At 40.6% G+C, this 20,121-nt stretch overlaps 1 protein-coding gene across 8 annotated transcripts in view; it reads right to left on the reverse strand.

Annotated features, from left to right (window-relative positions):
- The window catches only part of UBR1 (ubiquitin protein ligase E3 component n-recognin 1), a 112,894-nt gene that overhangs the window by 58,970 nt on the left and 33,803 nt on the right, over positions 1-20,121 (reverse strand). For all 8 annotated transcript variants that reach the window (XR_014789637.1, XM_084847611.1, XM_084847621.1 and 5 more), the window contains 9 exons: positions 19,707-19,806; positions 16,600-16,728; positions 15,478-15,658; positions 10,510-10,571; positions 6,759-6,869; positions 4,197-4,262; positions 3,998-4,099; positions 2,553-2,616; positions 1,102-1,226 (listed from right to left, as the gene is read on the reverse strand). Coding sequence is in view for 7 of the 8 variants with exons in the window: in XM_084847611.1 (XP_084703737.1) it covers positions 1,102-1,226; positions 2,553-2,616; positions 3,998-4,099; positions 4,197-4,262; positions 6,759-6,869; positions 10,510-10,571; positions 15,478-15,658; positions 16,600-16,728; positions 19,707-19,806 (940 nt within the window). In the remaining variant the exon portion in view is untranslated. The remainder of the gene's footprint in view (positions 1-1,101; positions 1,227-2,552; positions 2,617-3,997; positions 4,100-4,196; positions 4,263-6,758; positions 6,870-10,509; positions 10,572-15,477; positions 15,659-16,599; positions 16,729-19,706; positions 19,807-20,121) is intronic.

Here is a 20,121-nt window from a genome sequence, read left to right on the forward strand (position 1 = left end):
TATGTGCCTGCCTGGACCCTAAGATCATCCTCAGCAGTCCTTTTCCATGAGCCCCTGCCAGAGGAAGTGAGGCGGGTGGCTACCACAAAGAGAGCCTTTTCTGCTGTGGCACCCCGGCTGTGGAATGAGCTCCCTAGAGAGGTTCGCGGGCACCTATGTTGTACTCCTTCCGGCGCCAGGTGAAGACCTTTTTATTCTCCCAGCATTTTAGTATTTTAGCTTCCTAGTCTTTTAGTTTTGGAGTTTTAAATCTGTATTTTAAATTTGCATTGCTGCTAGGTTTTATTCTGGTTGTGCCGTTATATTGTAGTTTTAAGCTTTTATATTTTATATTGTTTTATGCTGTGCTTTGTGGTTTTAATTTTTGTGAACCACCCAGAGCACTTTGGCTATTGGATGGTATAGAAATACATACATACATAAATACATAAATGCAATCAAACTGCGAATAGTGTTATTTTGGTAAGATAGGGTCCCAGATACTGCCCTTACCTGACAAAAAACAGTTAAACAAGAAAAATCAAGCAGAAGTTTGTAAATAGAAATATGGAGAGGATCAGAAAAAAGGAAAGATGACAAGAGGTAAGAACAGAACGAGATGTGAAAATATTAAGCCTAGATGAAGCTTGTTCACTAGAGCGAGAAAAACGTGTTTGGCTCCTGAGCTGGGCAGGAAAGGGAACTGGGACAGGCTTATTGGGAGACAGAAGTATAAACATGATCCCTGTCTCTTGAGCAAATAGGAGAATATATGCTCTCTGGATACCCTCCCACATCAGAAAACCTAAAACACATCTATAAATAAAGGATTATTACATACTTTTCTTTACAGCTGATGGATACTAATGGTTTGAGATTTGATCCAAAACAACATGGATAAACCAACGTGTGCATGAAAGCCGCAGTGTTTCCCCAATCACGGCAGTGCTGAGGACAGGTGTATGTGCACAGTGCTGATATATATGTAGACCTGCCCTCAATGTTCCATTAACAGGAGCCTTTGGATAAGGGCAAGCATGTTTAAAATTTCTGTTCAAAGAAATGCAAAATAATAAAAGGAAACGTCAAGAGAAGGAGGTACCAAAGAAAGAAATCACTCACATCCTTGGGCAAAGATTTTGCAATAGCACTGTGTGCCATTGGTTCAATGCAGAGCAGATGGATAATTTCTCGTATAATAACATCATCTTTTGTCACATGACTGACTCCTGGTACATATCTTTCTCCTGAGAGTGAAAACAAAAGAAAGTAGTTATCAGACGCACTGGAATGTATTTGTCATACATTCAAGAGATCATACTGAAATACTAATAGTTTGTTAGATCAACAATTCTCCAAATGGAATGCTGCAAGAGGAGGCTTGAGCAAGTCGCTGACCACTACCTTAGTGAGTGCTGGAGTAGATAAGGACACTGAGAGTGTTGGAGTAAGTAAGGACGCTGAGAGTAACAACCCCACTCTGCCTAATCAGTGTAATCAAAAACTCTATGTCCTCTCTTAAATGGGTGACAATGAGCCAGTTGATTTTTGCAGTCTTTTTTCCCCTTCTCTCGTGTCACTTCCAATGGTCCCATGATGAATTTTTCTTCCATTCTCCCTTGATCATGCTCTAATTTTCGAAGGAGAGAGAGATCTGCCTCTCTATCTGTCTTTGTTTTTATCCCAGCACTGGATCTATATAAAAATGTATGACCCAGAGGTATTGGGTACAGTGTATCATGCTCTATCAAAAGCATATCAGTACACAGGTTTTGCCTTTTATATAAAGATGGTAAATGGTAAATTTTATTATTTTATTGTATGTTGTACGTCGCCCAGAGCGGCTGGGTGACCAGCCAGATGGGCGATTAATAAATTAAATAATTAATAAATAATTAATAAACGTAGTTCACCATACACATGCATCCACTTCTCCCGCTGCGAGGATCAAGCATATCCAGAGGACCCTGTTCCCGCCCAGTATTCAGAAGCAGTGCAATGCTGCCACTACCATCAACAGCCACTGGGAATACAACCATTCCTAAGTAGTAATGGCATGCATAGGCTATCCAGTGAGGTGTCTGCTGGGCCATTCCTTTGAGACACATGGTCACACACCCAGAATAGTTGATGGTAGTGCCATGTATGGCTGCTAAGAAAAGGGACTATTACAAGGGTCTCAGGAACCAGCCAATGGTGGTGGAAGAAGATACAGAGCCATACAGTAAGTTGGACAACATTAACAGATGGTTCATAATTAATCCAAATACGATTTGTAATAAATATGTCATCTAACATTAAAGTACTTTTTTCAGATATTACGTTTTCAAGTATTGGAGAACCTATTATACCTAAACAGATGTCAATCATCTTCAGCCCTACAAATTAGAGGGGCACAGATGTGCAGTGGAAAAAACATGCTATTAAACCTACTTTCAGTAGCAAATATTGGTTACAGACAACAACAAACTAAGAAGGAATTAGAGAAACTAATTGATAGATTTGTTCTAATGCAGGGAAAGACATTTCAACAGAAAGAAAGACGGCCCATATCTTTCCTATTTTTTTCTTACCTACAACATAGATAAGAACTTGAAGCATCTCTTCTATCAATGTGTTACATTGTTTATTCAAATCCTGTAAGGTTTAAAGAAAGAATAAATAAATCAAGTTCTTGTAACAATATAATTATTTAAAAGACTCAGGTCTGACGTTAACTGAAGCCCTTAAGAGTATATGAAATTGATCCAAGGCTATCCACAGAACAGAAGAATAGAGTTTCAATCTATCCTACATGTTATGAAATTAGGCCTGCAAGAGGAGATCCCATTTTGGGATGTATGAAAGCAACCACTGCAAAAGATATCTTGTCCATTCCGCTGTTAACATTTTTGAGTTGCAAATGAAGACAATCTATGATTCAGGATCTCTTCTTGATCATCCCAGAGTGCAGGACACGGAATAATGGGCTCAAGTTACAGGAAGCCAGATTCCGACTGAACATCAGGAAAAACTTCCTGACTGTTAGAGCAATACGACAATGGAACCAATTACCTGGGGAGGTGGTGGGCTCTCCCACACTGGAGGCCTTCAAGACGGGGCTGGACAGCCATTTGTCAGGGATGCTCTGACTTGGATTCCTGCATTGAGCAGGGGGTTGGACCCGATGGCCTTGTAGGCCCCTTCCAACCCTACTATTCTATGATTCTATGATCTAGAACAGGAGTGGGGAACTTCTGGCCTGCAGGCCTAAACCAGCCCCCAGAGGCTTGGGTCCCTTTACCAGGCCCTTCCCCCTCCTGTCCCCAAGCTCCTCCTCCCCAAGTCCTACCCCCTGGCCTGGAGGCTACTGGAGTCTTTGGGAGGGGGATGGAGTGAGGAACCCCTAGTTATCTCCCATCTGTGCTGTGAAAGGAAATAACAAGGGGATTCCCCTGCACACGACACTGCATCCCAATGGAGATTGAAGATAACAAGGAGATTCCCTTTGTGGGGGGGAGCAAGCACCAGCCAACACAATGAGTGGAAGATCCAGACAGTGCTTTAGCCAGGGCATCTTCGCTGCACATCAGCCTCCTTCAAAAGGGAAAGCCAGCGCACAGAGTCGTGGCCAATACGCTGGGTGGATCATCCACCTGGCACATTAGCTGGAGAGACAGTAAGTCAGGGCGAAGGGCTGGGTGGGGACATCTGGCCACCCACCCACACATAGCTTCCCACACTTGATCTAGAAAGTCTATATGATCTAAACATTTGCTATAGATGCAAATAGCCTAACTGACTCACTAGTGAGTGTTTTTAGCAAAAATATTATTTAATTGAAATGAATATATTTATTTTGTTTATTTAAAGAAATTATAAACTACACCTTCATCCCAAAGAGGATTTCAGGGCAGAGTAGATAAAAATGAAACATTTAATACAATATAAATAACCTAAAATAAAAATCAAATATATAATCATGAGGTTTCCACATTATATTTTCAACTGTGAAAATGAACACGATAGGTCTGCTTACCTGATCTTTGGTTGGCATAATCTTCTTGAAGGCATCAAGTAATTCATACTGTTGAAGTACCAGCAAGAGGAAGCTGTTTGGATCCATATATGCTGCCCCAATCTACCGGATATATGCACATTAAATAGCATTAAAGAATAATAACAGTGATACAGAAGCACTGTTACTATATGACCAAAGGGATTAGAAGCATATTCACCTGAAGGAGAATTATATCCTTATCATACATTTCTTCTCTACATTTAACATCCTGGTAATAAAATATCTGAAAAGACAAGAAATATTGTTTAAATTTCAGTAGTAAAACTTCATATACAAAGTTAGCCTCTTATATTTTATGCACATAAGCCCATTTGTTCAGTTTGCAAAAAAAAATAGACACACATATCACATCTTTGCTCCAAAAGGTTCAAGTATCACTTACATTTCAGATACTGAGTACTAACAACTGACACCGCATATTAAAAAATCCTGACTTGGATTCAAGGCATTTCTACACAAGGCATTTATGTGCCCTTCATTCTCAACTCCTGGTTGTTTACGGGTTCTTTAGACAATTTCGTGAACCTCTAGTTTTGCTTCCGTTCTTTAACCAGCACTTTTGCCAAGTTTTTTTAGAGCAGGGAAAATGCAGCATTTAACTGTGAAAGCAAAAGAAAGTACGGGTTCCTCTTGTGTACTTGTGCTATTCCGCTATACCACAGTGCCACCTAGAGGTTATGTAGTGGAAAAGCAGGAAAGGAAATTCTCCGCATTTAGGGTTCAGATCTCAATTCTGTGATTAAACCAAAAGTAGAAACAGCAGAAAATGCTCCTCATGTAGAAAAGCTCTCAGACCAGTGCCAGTGGAAGGAGTCGATAGGTGACTTCCTGCCACTTCCTCTTCCCAGCAGCCCTATCGCAAAGCCTCTCTGGAGAGTCAGGGGAAGGTGTGTCTGCCTGATTTCGGGGAATCCTCTGTGCACCACAGCCTATCCAATTCCAGAAGATCTCCTGACCATCTGGAGAGGCTGGGGGGGTGGGCTAGAGGAGCTGCCGGGGAAGGTGGGGCAGGGAAGTCACCTTCCACTGACATTTCTCTGGATCCAGTCCCTTAAAAAATAGTAATTCCTGCTCGTATCTTGAAAAAAATTAAGGTTTGGTGACAGATCCTCCTTCTGTTTTCAGGTCTTTAGAAGTCTGGGCTAAATTTTAATGGCTGGGGTTAAGTATGTGCAGGTATGGAGTTTTAATATTTGTTAGGTTCATATTTCTTTTTAACTGGCTATTTTAACATATTTGTGGCTTCTCTGATTCTTTGCAATGATTCGGTTCGCACATCACACTAAACCACCATGGGCTAATTAACGTACAGGACTCCAAGGTGCATGCCAACCGCCATTTTGAATATGCAAGCCCATGGGTTGTTCTAAGGTGATCTGAAGGTGGTTTAACCCCCAAAATAACCCATGATGCCCGGTTTTGCATAACACAACAAGCTATAGCTTGCATATTCAAAATATGAATATTTTGCCAGCACACATCTCAGAATCCCATGAGTTAATTAACTCATGGTAGCTTGTCATGATGTGTGAACCAGCCCAATGGGTGGACTAAAAATCCATACCTATATATTCAGAAACTAAAATAATAGAAAAACGATGTTCTGTATTTACTTAGCTCTTTGTACATACAATCATGTACATTTATTTCTCATTTGCTGAACACAGTCTACATCCTTTCCCTTAAGGTTGTGTTTTTGTTTTGAGATATTTTCCAGCACCCATGTTCAATGCCTATACATTGGATCATGTGATAGAAAACACATCTTTTAGTTATAAAACTCAGTCCAACTATTCATATATTTCTAGTGAAATCCAGCAAAGTATGCTGGTTTGTACTCATTTTTTCCATAAGCCACTTTATTTTTCTTTATATCATAACATTTAGAACAAGAAACTGACTACTTGATTTTCTTTTTTAATTTAATTTTTATCCCATTCTTCAGCCAAAATGTCTTCTCGAGAGGCTTACAAAGATGAATAATGAGACAGTCCCTGCCCTCAGGCTTACAATAGAAAAGACAAGACACAAAAAGGAAAGGAATTGGTAGGGCAAAGAAAAAAAGCAAATTCAGCTACAGAGACCTTATCACAACCTGCTGGAATGAACACGGTTCAAAGAAAGAAGGAGCCAAAATAGGTGGTCTCTCAGCTGAGCTGATGGAGTGGCCCTGCTTCCTATCCCTCCCTCTGCTGCTGCCTCATGGAGTGGCTCTCAGATGACAACTGCAGGAGGGGCAATGCTAATGAAGCTGGCTTCGCAGCAGAGGTGATGATGGTTCTGATTTCTACCTCTGCCAGCACTGCAACCTGATCTATTTTTACATGATACCAAGTGGCAACAACTATTGGGTATGCGAAGTTAGAGTTTCTGGCAAGTCCTTATTTGGGGCTTGCATGTCTTCATTTTACAGCTTCTACCTTGTACTTTGAGAGTCCACAAATATAGTATCAGATTTTTATCCCATCCTTCCTCCAAGCTCAAAGCAGTGCACATAGCCTGTCAGGTTATACAACACAACACCCTGTGGGTTAGGTTAGGTTGAGAAGGGTAGTGACTGGCCCATGGTTACCCAGTCAGCTTCACACTTACTGAATAAGCTTTGCAATAAGTTCTAGTTCACTAACTTGCTTGAAGTAAATGCATTGGTAATTTAACCTCTGTGGGAAACACAGCTCCAACTTCAGGTACAATATATTCACTGTAATTTGGAAAGTACCTGATTGATTAGAGATAGTCCATTCCTCCTCCACATTTCTGCAGCAACCTGAGCAACCAGTGCTAGACAACGCAAAGGATATTCTATCAACGTCTGCACTTGGAATTCTTCCTAAAAGTAGAAAAAAACATGACATTTTGCATAATGAAATCAATCACTAGATAGATAACATATAGACAATCATTTTTCTACAATTGAAAAAGGAAAATACAACAGCAGGTTGGAGGCAATAGAGGGTTTTTTTAACGATACTTTGTATACCAGCTTTACTACCACACGATTTTGTTTCAATCACGGCTGGGTTCAATCATGGCCAGCGAGTCAGCTACTACAGACCTAAATCTTTCCTGTCTGAGGAAAATGAGGATGACTCAGCCTTGGGATACAGGCTCTGAAGACCTTGGCAGGGACTAGTGGCTGATAAAATTTACCCTCACCTCCCCCAAGCCTCAAGGGCCTATATATTAAAATCTCACATGTTCTTGAAACAAAATATCGGCCACAGGTGCACAAATATTCACTAGGAAATTGTCTCTTGGAATTTTATGGAAAAAGAAGTGCACACAGTGGAGGCTTGTAGCTCCGATGTCAGTGGGGCAGTTAATCCACTCCGGGTTTCAGTCAGAACTCAAGAGAAGCTATCCAAGGTGCTTGCAAAACACCTTGGATAGCTCCTTTAGAGTTCTGACTGAAACTGGAGCAGATTTACTGCCCCAGTGACATCGGAGCCACCAGCCTCCACTGAGTGCATAAGCATGTATCATATCTTCAAACACTGAAGATGCAATGCATCCTACCAGGGCAGACCCAAGATGTTTTGCTTCCTGAAGCAGTGCCCAAAGGGTGCTCACCCAGCCCTGCTGGGACCAACACTTTAAAAAGTCTTGTTGTGCAATGCGGCACCAATTCCTGCCTTAATCTATCCCTCCCCCACAGTGTCACCTTAAACAAATCACTCCATCTTGCTGTATGACAAGGCCAGCCTTGTATCCTAGACTTTAGTTCTAGGACAGAGATGTAGAAACAGAATTGCCCCCCTCCCTCCAACCAGGCCGTCTATGGCCTGGATGATGACATTATCACACCCACCCATTTTACCTGTATATATGCTGAGAGAAGCACAGAGTTCCATGCCTCTCAGCATAGAAAAAGGGACTTGTCCAGTGTTGGCTTTGTGCAGTGTGCGTTGTCCTCATGGGGGTGCCACACAAAGCCAGTTGGCCAAAGCTGGGAGGGGCACCTACTTTCCCAGTGCCATCCGAGTCCCCCACCCATACCGTTATCTCCAATTTCAGATCAGAGATAACAGTGGGGATTCCTCCAGGGCTCCCCGCTGGAGGAAGCCAAATGCATGCTCCATGGAGGAACCCAAGAAGGCTCCACAGGTTGGATACAGAACCGCCAAGGGTCAATTAGTCCCATGGGCTGGATGTTCCACATCCCTGTCCTAGGACAACATGAGCGTCTCTATTGGATCAATCCGCATCATTAATTTTAAAACTGATTATGTAGTAGGCCATCTGACCTGTACCAGGGATGGGCAGAAGGTAAATTCTGATCCACTGTTGGACCACTGGCCAATGGGGAGGGGGGGACTCTTGCTGGTTTATAAGATTCAAGGAATGAATGCTGGACCAGGTGGACCATGGTCTAATGCAGCTAGGCACTCATATTCTTAAGCAAGGATAACTTAATACAAATTATGCATTATCTGTGGGGAGATATGCACTCTTGCTTGTAAATTCAAAACACACATGGTGGACCGCAAAGATTTTAGTAAAAAAAAGGAAAAAGTGGATCATGTAAGACTGAAGTCAGCCCACCTTTGCCCTACCCTTCCAAGCAGCACTATAATTCAGCCGTGCAGTTAAGCTCACAAGAGTTACCGGCCCATAACAATTTTTACTAGCTTTTAAAACATACTCTGATCCCATAAATAGCTGTTCTGGACTTTCAGAAAAAAAGGAGAAAATACATTTGCTTTTTTTCTACTTTGAGGGAATGTCAAAGAGGCAATCCCCTCTCCCACAAATGAAGAAGGGGGAGAGAAAGGAACACACAAAAAATGCTTCCAAATGGAGGGCTAATAATCAAAGGGATTGTGCAGTTATTCCATCTTTTCTTTCTTAATGGATTTATTCTGGTAAGAAAAAAAAAGGTGGAAGCAGCTGTGGGAAAACACTGGAGGGCTACAAATTGAAGACGATGTCATCTGGACCCGCCACAAAATCCGTGAATGGGGCAGGACAAGTGCACAATAAAAGCCTTGTTAGAAGCACCCAAGAACTAGGTGAGGTTCAAATAGCTAGTATCTTTTCACATGTTTAAATAGGCCAAAGACAAATCCTCTTTAAAAATGAAAAGAAAATCAAACTTACACCTATGTACAAGTAATAACTGTTCACAGCAGAGTTTTGCAACTAAACGTAGACATCCCCACTTACCACATTATCAATTATCTGATATTTAATGCATAATTTGAATCTGGGCTTATTAGGACTCTGCCCACCAAACCTGTTTTTTTAGACCCAATATTATTAAATTGCATTTGTGATCATCTGTCCTGCTGGATGTCTATGCATGGGCTTCTTATTTGCCAAGTGTCTATATGTGGAAAAATCCAGCATGTATAGCCCTGAACCTCAAAGTCAGTCCCCAGATTTCATATGATTACAATATTTTTGTGCATAGACTTTATGGAAATGAGATGCTCCTACGGACAGCCAGCATACCAAGAGGTGGGACAGATGCATTGTGTGGTTGTGATCCACCTTCCCCCTCACGTAGCTGACAAGTTTGTTAGAACCAACCCATAATCAGCACATATAGACATCTGAGAGGGGGCAAGACAGGTTAAAAAAAAACCCAGAGAAACCTTTAAAAACAGAAAAAACTAATGTCAGATACCTGAAATATAAACAGAAAACCCTTGAATATGAAAAAAAAACTTGAATATGAAAAAAGAGACACCACTTTTGTGAGTGTGCCTAATATTTATTTATATTTGATAACAAAAAACTCTACACAATAGGGCTTTACAGCTGTAGATGGAACATCTCTCTACATTAACAGCTTATTACTAATCCTTTATTTATTCACATGATTTGCTGTAGATGGCAAGAGTTTCTGACTCCCAACTGTCTAACAATAGCAACAACTAAAAAGCCTTTACCCCCTAAATTTGGTTGCTGAATAAAGGACACTTGGGAGAAAACCAAGAGTGGATTTTTGAGAGAAAGGATTTGAAAGCTTGATTTTAGTACTGATCATAAATCCCTGGACTGTACAGGTGCTCAGAGAAACTCTTGTTCCTTAATTGGATGGGAGACTGCCTGGGAATCAGGCTTCCTGCATGGAGCAGGGGGTTGGACTCAATGGTCTTGTAGGCCCCTTCCAACCCTATGATTCTATGAATCTATGAAATTCTTAGCACATGTCTGCCTGCCTGAGCCAGTATTTTACTGGTTGGTGGATCTCAGGGTTCTAATAAAATACAAAGTAGATTCCACAAGTCTAAAGTTTGTGCACCCCTGGTGTACATGGCTGTCCCCCTTCCTATTTTATCTTCATAACAATCCTGTGATGACTAAAGGTAGTGACTGGCCCAAAGTCACCCAGTCAGCTTCATGGAAGGATAGGGACTTGAACCTGGAACAGGAGAATGGAGACTCAACGCTTTACCCACTACACCACACTGGTCTCATACCAACTGAATCTCAGGACACTATTAGTATCCAACGGAGATACTTACAGACGATATGAATTCCTGGAGTCTGGAGATTACTCCAGTTTTGCTTAATTGTATGTGCAGACCTAGGAAATACATCAACAGTGAAATCTGTATTAATCAAGAGTGAGATACAAGATGTATTTGTACGAACTCCACTCATTTCAACAATGCTTATATGGCACATTTTTTAAACTTCTAAGGTTTAAAACCTCTATGCATGTTCAGACAGAAAAAGTCCTGTAACTCCCATGGCATGCTGGGGAATACTGGGAACTGTAGGACTTTCTTTTCTAAACATGCATAGGATTGCACTCTAAATTAATATATTGCAGAAGGCTATGGTTTAAACCCATTTAGTTATGTATGATACCAAAACATGCAAAAGTTTTCACATCAGGCAAGTTGCAATCAAATGATCAAGAGGTTGGAACACCTTCATAATGACGAAAGGCCAAAGCATTTGGGGCTTTTAAAAAGAACTGGGAGTGGGAGAGAATGACAAAATAAAAATTATGGATGGTATGGAGATATATTTTTATTCCCTCTCCTGTATTAGAAGTTAGAGTCATCCCATGAAATTGATTGGAAAGTATTTATTTTCAGAAAAAAATAAAGTCCTTCACCAAATGCATAATTAACTTGAGGAATTTACAGCCACAAGATGTGGCAATTGCTACTTGGTTAGATGGCTTTCAAAGGGGATTAGACAGAAGAGCCATGCTGGATCAGACCAAAGGTCCATCTAGTCCAGCATCCTGCTCATACAGTGGCCAACTAGCTTCCCAGAAAGCCACAAGCAGGACATGAGTGCAACATCACCCTCCCGCCCATGTTGCCCAGCAACTGGTGCGCATAGGCATACTGCCTCTGATGGAGGTAGCATATAGCCATCAGGACTAGTAGCCACTGATAGCCTTCTCCTGGATGAATTTGTCCAAACTCCTTTTAAAGCCATCCCAATTGGTGGCCATCATTACATCTTGTAGAAGTGAATTCCATAGTTTAACTGTGTGCTGTGTGAAGAAGTACTTCCTTTTATCTGTCCTGAACCTCCTACAAATCAACTTCACAGGATGACCCTGGATTCTAGTATTATGAGAGAGGGAGTAAAACGTCTTCTTATCCACATACCCCACACCATGCATAGTTTTGTACATCTCTATTATGTCCCCCTTACTTGCCTTTTTTCTAAGCTAAACAATTCCAGCTGCTGTAACCTTCCCTCATAACCTGCTGGGCAGGTGCTCCAGCCCCCTGATCATTTTAGTTGCCCTTTTCTCCACTTTCTCCAGCTCTACAATATCACTTTTAGGTGTGGTGATCAGTACTGTACACAGTATTGTGTGGTCTCACCACAGATTTATATAAAGGCAGTATAATATTGGCAATTTTATTTTAATTTCCTTTCCTAATTAGGTCAAACATGGAATATGCCTTTTTCACAGCCACCGCACACTGGGCTGACATTTTCATCGAGCTGTCCACAACAACCCCAAGATCTCTTTCTTGGTCAGTCACCACTAGCTCAGATCGCATCAACATATACTTGAAGTTGGGATTTTTTGCCCCAACATGCACCATTTACACTTGCTTACGCTGAACCACATTTGCCGTTTTGATGCCTATTCTCTCAGTTTGGAGAGATCCTTTTGGAGCCCCTCATAAACCCATTTTGTTTTAACCACCCTAATGTCGTCATCTGTAAACTTCGACACTTCACTTTTGTTGTTGTTGTTCAGTCGTTCAGTCGTGTCCGACTCTTCGTGACCCCATGGACCATAGCACGCCAGGCCTTCCTGTCCTGCACTCTCTCCCGGAGCATGCTCAAGTCCATATTCATTGCATCAGTGATGCTATCTAGCCATCTCATCCTCTGCCGTCCCCATCTCCTTTTGCCCTCAGTCTTTCCCAGCATCAGGGTCTTCTCCAGAGAGTTTTCTCTTCGCATTAGGTGGCCAAAATATTGCAGCTTCAGCTTCAGTATCTGTCCTTCCAATGAGCACTCAAGGTTGATTTCCTTTAGGATGGGCTGATTTGACCTCCTTGCAGTCCAGGGCACTCGTAAGAGTCTTCTCCAGCACCACAGTTTGAAAGCATCAATTCTTTGGCGCTCAGCCTTCCTTATAGTCCAGCTCTCACAGCCATACGTTAGTACTGGGAAAACCATAGCTTTGATTAGACGAACCTTTGTCGGCAAGGTGATGTCTCTGCTTCTTACTATGCTGTCTAGGTTTGCCATAGCTTTCTTCCCAAGGAGCAAGCGTCTTTGTCACTGCTCACTCCTAATTCCAGATCATTTATGAATATGCTGTAAAGCATTGGTCCCAATACAGATCCCTGTGGGGCCTCACTGTTCACATCCCCCCATTGGGAGAATTTGCCATTTATTCCTCCTCTCTGCTTTTGGTTCTTTAACCAGTTGCTGATCCATAAGAGGACCTCTCCTCTTGAGGCTTCTCCACATGGGGCTTTATCCTGCTATTGAGATTAGTTACTCATGGAAGTTTGCGGGTCCTTTACATGGCATCGTCAACCTCCAGGGCATCTCCAGCACTGAATGACCTTTATTCCATTTTAAAACATATCAGAGATAATGAGCTATCAAATTACAGTGCGTTGAGTTCCCCCGTGAAAAGAGGAAATCCCACAATAAAAGGCGCTAGACCACAAAGCTATCTAGTAGCTGTATAATGAAACATATAAAACATGCAGATAAGGGGGAAAGGGAGGAAGAAAAGTGTGTGTAAAGACAGCCTGCATTTAAAATGGAAGAAAGCCCCAGTAAAGTTGCAGGATTTTAGGGTGGTGTAGAAATGCTCTTATTGCATGACTGCTAAGTTTTCTCAGGAGTCTGTGGTGAGGGACTTCGTCAAAAGCCTTTTGGAAATCCAAGTAAACAATGTCTACTGGATCACCCCTTAACAGATGTTAAGCTAACCAGCCTGTAATTTCCTGGATCCCCCCTAGATCCCTTTTTAAAAACTGGTGTTACACTGGCCATTCTCCAGTGCTTTGATACAGAGGCTGATCTTACACGTTACATATTTTTATTAGAAGATCAGCAATTTAATATCTGAGTTTTTTAAGAACTCTAGGCTGGATACCAGCTGAGCCTGGTGATTTATTAATTCTCAGTATGTCAATAAGATGTAGTAATGGACACCAATTTGGATGGCTTTAAAAGGGGCCATCCCCTCTCAAATTCCTGGAGGTCTATCAATGGCTACTAGTCCTGATGGCTATGTGCCATCTCCAGTACCAGAGCCAGTATGCCTATGCACACCAATTGCTGGGGAATACAGTGGGAGGGTGCTGTTGCACTCATGTCCTCCTTATGAGTTTCCCATTGACAGCTGGTTGGCCACTGGGAGTTGTAGGACTTTTTTCTGTCTAAACTTGCATAGGATGGGAGATTCAGGACAGATAAAAGGAAGTACTTCTTCACACAGCGCACAGTTAAACTATGGAATTTGCTACCACAACATGTAGTGATGGCCACCAATTTGGATGGCTTTAAAAGGGGGTTAGATAAATTCCTGGAGAAGGCTATCAATGGCTACTAGTCCTGATGGCTTGTGCTACCTCCAGTATCAGAGGCAGTATGCCTATGTACACCAGTTGCTGGGGAACATGAGCAGGAGGGTGCTGTTGCAGTCATGTCCTGCTCGTGGGTTTCCTGTGAGCAGCGGGTTGGCCGCTGGACTAGATGGACCCTTGGTCTGATCCAGCATGGCTCTTCTTATGTTCTTAAGGTTGAGAACTTCATCTTTTGTCACCACTATTTGCCTCCGTTCCTCAGACTCCTTTCCTGAAAACATCCGTTCAGGCACAGGTATCTGTCCTATATCTTCTGCAGTGAAGACAGATGAAAATAATTCATTCAGCTTCTCCACAATCCCCTTATCTTCCTTTAGTGCTCCTTTAACTCCATTTTCATCCAACAGTCCAACTGTCTCCCTACCTGGTTTCCTGATTCTGATATATTTAAAGAATTCGTTACTGTTGGCCTCGTTGTTGTTAGCAACATGCTCCTCAAAATGCTTTTTTGCATCTCTTATTGTCTCCTTGCATCTCCTTTGTGCAAGTTTGTGCTCCCTTTTCTTTTCCTCTTTGGGAAAGACTTGCATTTTCTGAAAGAAGTCTTCTTCTCTAATGGCTTCTTTTACACTGCTCATTAATCATGCCGGTGACCTCTTGAACTTGGTGCTAGCTTTCCCAAGCTGTGGTATACATTCTAGCTGAGCTTCTGTTATTGTGGTTTTGAGTAACCTCCAAGCATTCTGAAGGGATTTAATCCTCTTGACTCCCCCTTTCAACTTCCTTTTTATCAGTTCCCTCATTTTAGAGAAGTTTCCTCTTTTGAAGTCAAATGTGACTGTATTGTATTTCCTTGGTAATTTTCCACTGAAATGTATATTAAATCTGATAGCATGGTGATCACTGTTTCCAGTTGGTTCTACATCTTGTACTAGGTCCTGGGTGACGCCACTTAGGATGAAATCCAGGGTTACCTCCCCTCTGGTCAGTTCCATTAACAACTGTTCTAGAACACAGTCATTTAGGGCATTGAGAAATTTAATCTCTTTGTCGTGACCGGAACACACATTTATCCAATCAATGTGGGGGTAACTGAAGTCACCCATTATTACAACACTTCCTTGTTTGGAGGCCCCCTGATCTCATTTCCCATCTCAAGATCACCCTGAATGTTCTGGTCTAAGGGATGATAGCACGTTCCTACCAATAAATTACCTTTGGAGCCTGGTATTGTCCCTCACAGCGCTTCTGTGAAAGAGTCTACCCCTTTTAGGTTTTCTAGTCTGCTTGACAATATACCCTCTCCAGTATGCCCTTCCCTGTCCTTAGTAGCCATGATGGTTAAATACAACCTCCAAGTTCAGGAACCTTAGGTACAATTTTTCTCGAAAACAGACTGCAATTTAAAAAGAAAATTAATTTCTCAGACTTTGCAAGTAACCTAGAGCTCACCGGCAAGCATTCTGGACAATGGTAGATGTATGCTAACAGGATCTGCTGACACCTTGAAGTACTTGCTTTCCAGAGTATGGCCACATAAGTGAAGCATTGTCTTGTGCCATGAGTAATTACTTGCACTACATCTCATTACTGCTGCATGGCATTCCTTGTAAGCTGTCAGCAAGAGCTCTTCCTAAAATAGACAATTTGTATTAAAAAAAATTAAAACACTAAATGTATAGCCTTATTTTTATTACTATAATTTAACTGGACTAAAAACATACAGACTCATTTCCATTCTTTTATATGGCTTATGAAAGCATATTTAATTAGGGGCAACAGAGTTGAGTATTAAACTCCTATACCTTTAAGATAAACTTAACTCCTAAGATATGTAGATAAAAGTTATTCTACAAAAATGTGCATTGCTCTAAAGAATCTCTTAGTAACAACTTTTTTGTCACTTCTTCTGCTGCAAGCAGTATCTCCATGAATACTGGTCAAAAATATTTAGCACATGTGAACATCTTTATATCCATTTCTTTTCCAAATGACCTTCTGGCACTTTGTTCTTAAATGAACTTTGTTATTTAATCACATTCTTTCACTTCTAAAGCTTTATCATCTACATTTCCAGAATTTGTCAAGAAGTCATTTTCCAGCCTTCTACAAGGGATTCTAAGGTCATGAAGAGATACGATTCTAATAAAAATACATAGCAGACTCCTTAAAAGAGAGTTGTAAACAACTGGTAAAGTTTTAAGACAAAAGACCCAGAACAATAGCTAAATCCAGAATCTACAACTTCTAAAATAAATCAGTATTATTTATATTTGCATAGAGTAGCCAAGCATATTAACAGTTCCACACAGAAGGGCGGGTTTTGTTTTTTGCTGTGTACAAGTATTTCCAGAAGCCTTTTAAAGTAATAAACAATTGAACTAACCATAACAGTATTTTGTTATATGAACTCTTAAGAATATAGGGGGTAGGGGGAAATCATGAGTTAAAGTTGAACAGTCAGGCTTGCCATGGTCGGGGTCTTGCTGACTAGCAAACTCCAAATGTTTTAGATTACTCTATTAACAGATTTTTTCTACTATACAGTAGTGTAATTTTATTGAAACAGCTTACATCACAGGCACACCACTCCTGAAACATCAAGAGAATATTCTTCAATTGCATCTGGATAGTAATGGCTGCTTCCCAGTCAGGATCCACTTCAATGTGCTGATCAATTTGCCTCTTTATTTCCTCCATTCCCTGTAATGACATTCCCCACAGAACAGTATTCAAATATTTTAACAAATCAAAATCCATGTAACTGAATTTAAGGCCATGATCCTAAGCAAATATACATGGGGTCAAGCTCCAACTGAGTCAAGACTATTTATATTTATGAGTTAGGGTGTAAGTTTTCATTTTATCCAAGAATATTATGTAATTAGGTGCTTGCAAAATGCAGAGCTTTGCTGAATACAATTAATTAATTTCCTGAAAGAAATAGTTTTGTTAAAAATCTCTTAGAAGTAAGTTTATGAATCATATTATTACAACACAATGATATTGTATTGGAGTATGAGTATATTGGGAGTACATAATAAATCAGGGATGGGGCAACATTTACCGCCAGAGGGCCGAATTCCAATCTGGGAAAGATATCAGGGGCAGCATTCCATCTGTGGGCAGGACCAAAAGCAAAGTGGTCATGGTCCAAGGAAGAGTGGGAGAACCCAAAATGTGATTACCAGTTTTATAGCCTACTCAGAAGTAAATTTCTAATTTTACTGCTGCCTCCTCAATGTTTTTAATGTTTAAGATTGTATTATTTTGAAGGACGTCCGGTCGGAGCCAATGTCGCCCTTGCAGCATGCCGTGGAGCTTCCGCGGGACGCTATCTCAAACAGGTTTTTAAAAGGTTGAAAAACCTTTTCATCTCTCCCCTGGAATGAAGGGGGGGGGCAGGAGCAGCTTTGGATTGAGTTTCGGAAGATTAGCTATCTCTGCGTATTAGCAGGGGGGCTGGACTCCAGAGCCAGTCTGCCAGAGCTTAATCATCACTCAAATTGTTTTGAACCTCCTATTTAAATTGGAGAAAATAGGGCTGAAGTGCTCCATTGTAGTTTATGGATTAAGAAACACCAACAACATTTGAGGAATGGATTAAGATATGTCAACAACATTTGAGGACCTGCAAGATTTGTTTAAAGAAAAGGATGACTACATTAAGGCAAAAAAAAAAAAAAAGGTTCTCCGCCTCCGCCTCCCCCACCCCCACCCCTCCCTTGGCAAAGGCTCCGAGAAGCGAAAATACAGAGGAGTTACTTGCTTTGATAAAAACTTTGTCCTTGCAATTTGCTGAACAGGCTAACAGACTGGATACTATTCAAAATTCCAGCACTGCCCTGCAAGGGGCTGTGGATTTAATCAACACTTCTTGGCAAAAAATGGAGGCGAAGATTAACGAGCTGCAAGATCGGGTGGCAGGGAATGAAACAACATCACAAGCTTTTTTCAACCATCTCTCTGTCAGAATCTCTCAACTGGAGGCTTCTGTACGCAGGGAAAATGTACGTATCATTGGTATTAAAAATGTACCTACTGATGTAAATTTGTCTACTTTTGTAGATAAATTCCTGCATGAGATACTCCCTGTGCCATCTGATTACTCATTTGATATTGAGCAGGCATTCCGTGTGTCAAATGCCAAAGGGATTGGTTATACGATTATAGTTCAATTTTCAAGAATCTCCACAAAAAATTATATCCTGCGTTTGGCAAGAGAGGGTGGAAACCTTTTTTGGAAACAAGATAAAGTCATGTTATTTCTGGATTACACCAAAGAGGTTGCTGACAAAAGAAGACAATTTACCAAGGCGAAAAATCTGGCCAAACAAATGAACTTACAATATCACTTAAAATATTCTGCTACATTTTGCATTTTTTCTGAAGGCCAGATGAAGAAGTTTCTAAATCATGAAATGGTGGAGGCGTGGCTAAATGGAAAATCACGTGAGATTTCTGCTTCACCACCATGAACTGGAATCTACAAACATGTTTTGCTAATTGATTATGTTTAGTCTGGAAGAATCAGGCTAGGCCAGAGATAATTGCTCACATATATATCCGTTATTTTTGTTTATCCTCCCTCATTTTTTTTTCTTTTCTCTTTTTTCTTTAAATCCTTTCTTTTTCAAATGGATATGATACACTGTACTTAAATTTACTGTCTGAGGGTGTATAGAAATGTGCGCACTCATTTATATATCTAGTACAAAATATATTAGTGATTGTTGTAAGGTTGATTTTAGGATTTATTATCATATAATATTATAAAATTTATTAGTGATTTGTTAGTATTATTAATCCTTTTAAATCTCCTTTTTTATTATTACTATCATTATTGGTTAGTAAGATTTTTGGCTGGTTAAATTGTTAAGCTTTAATATTATATGTTAGCTGAAGGGCAATATATGGAATATATGGAAATGAATTGTAGGCCTGCTTCCTTGCTATAAGACTGATGATATGATTGAAATGTAAGGTTGATTATTTATACTGTATTGAACTGTAATATTGCCAATGTTTTTTCTTTCTCTCTTTTTTTCCCCTTTTCCTCCTTCGTTATTGCTGTGTCCTCCTAAGAATATTGTATTGCTGGGAAATTGTAGTTATTGATTAGGTTATTGGTATTGTTTATTTCATTTATAAAGATAAAAAATAGAATAAAAAGTATTTTTTTAAAAAAAGATGGTATTATTTTGACACTTGTATTGCTGTATTATTTTTATCTATTCTTTGTTGTTTTGTTACTGTTTGATTTTATGATTGTAAACCGCCCCAAGGGCACTTGCTAGTTGGGCGGTATACAAATCTCATAAATAAACAAAAGGGACAAGGGTTCTGCCTGTCTGCTCAGAAGAAAACAGGACAATTTTCAGAAACAAGCAGGACTGAATCACTCAGCAGCTTCCTCCCCAGACTTTGCCCCCTCTCCCTGGCAGGGCAAAGCTCTTACCTCCAATCAGCTACTAATCAGAGTTAAGACTGTGCCCTGCATGGAGAGTGGGCAAGGAAGAAGCTGGTAGGCCGGATCCCCACAGGCCATATCTGGCCCACAGACCAGAGGTTCCCCATCCCTGCCTTTCCACCAGTCATTCTACCAGTTACAAAGTACAATTTGAGTACAACGTAAGCTTTTTTTAAAAGGGTAAATAAGATGCCCAGATTATATACCATACCTGCATGCAAAAAAGAATCTTCAGGAAAGAGCGGAACCCTTCCAAAAACTGTTCTCGTAGTTTGTCTGTCCACAGAGTAGGCTTACTGTTTAAGATATATCTGTCATAACACAAACAAACAAGGCTTTTTATGATTTCACAAGTACTTTCTTTCAAAAAGCTGGTTATAAGCTAGGAATATAGAACTGGGGTTTTATATTGGCTGGGAAGCATTATGAAACTCTGTAGAGCAATTATTGTTATTATTATTAATTTCATTTCTATACTGCCCCATAGCCGAAGCTCTCTGGGCAGTTTAAATATCCACTGATCTTGATGGTTGCTCTGCTGACAGCTTGGCTGAACTGTCGAAAAGTAGATTGACTTTGACCACTGATAACCACTTACACAAGTTTGTCTGCACAAGGTGTACTCA

This window comes from Heloderma suspectum, chromosome 1 (assembly GCF_057233095.1).
Source record: "Heloderma suspectum isolate Gila_16-S chromosome 1, 16-S_ref, whole genome shotgun sequence".
NCBI lineage: Eukaryota > Metazoa > Chordata > Lepidosauria > Squamata > Helodermatidae > Heloderma > Heloderma suspectum.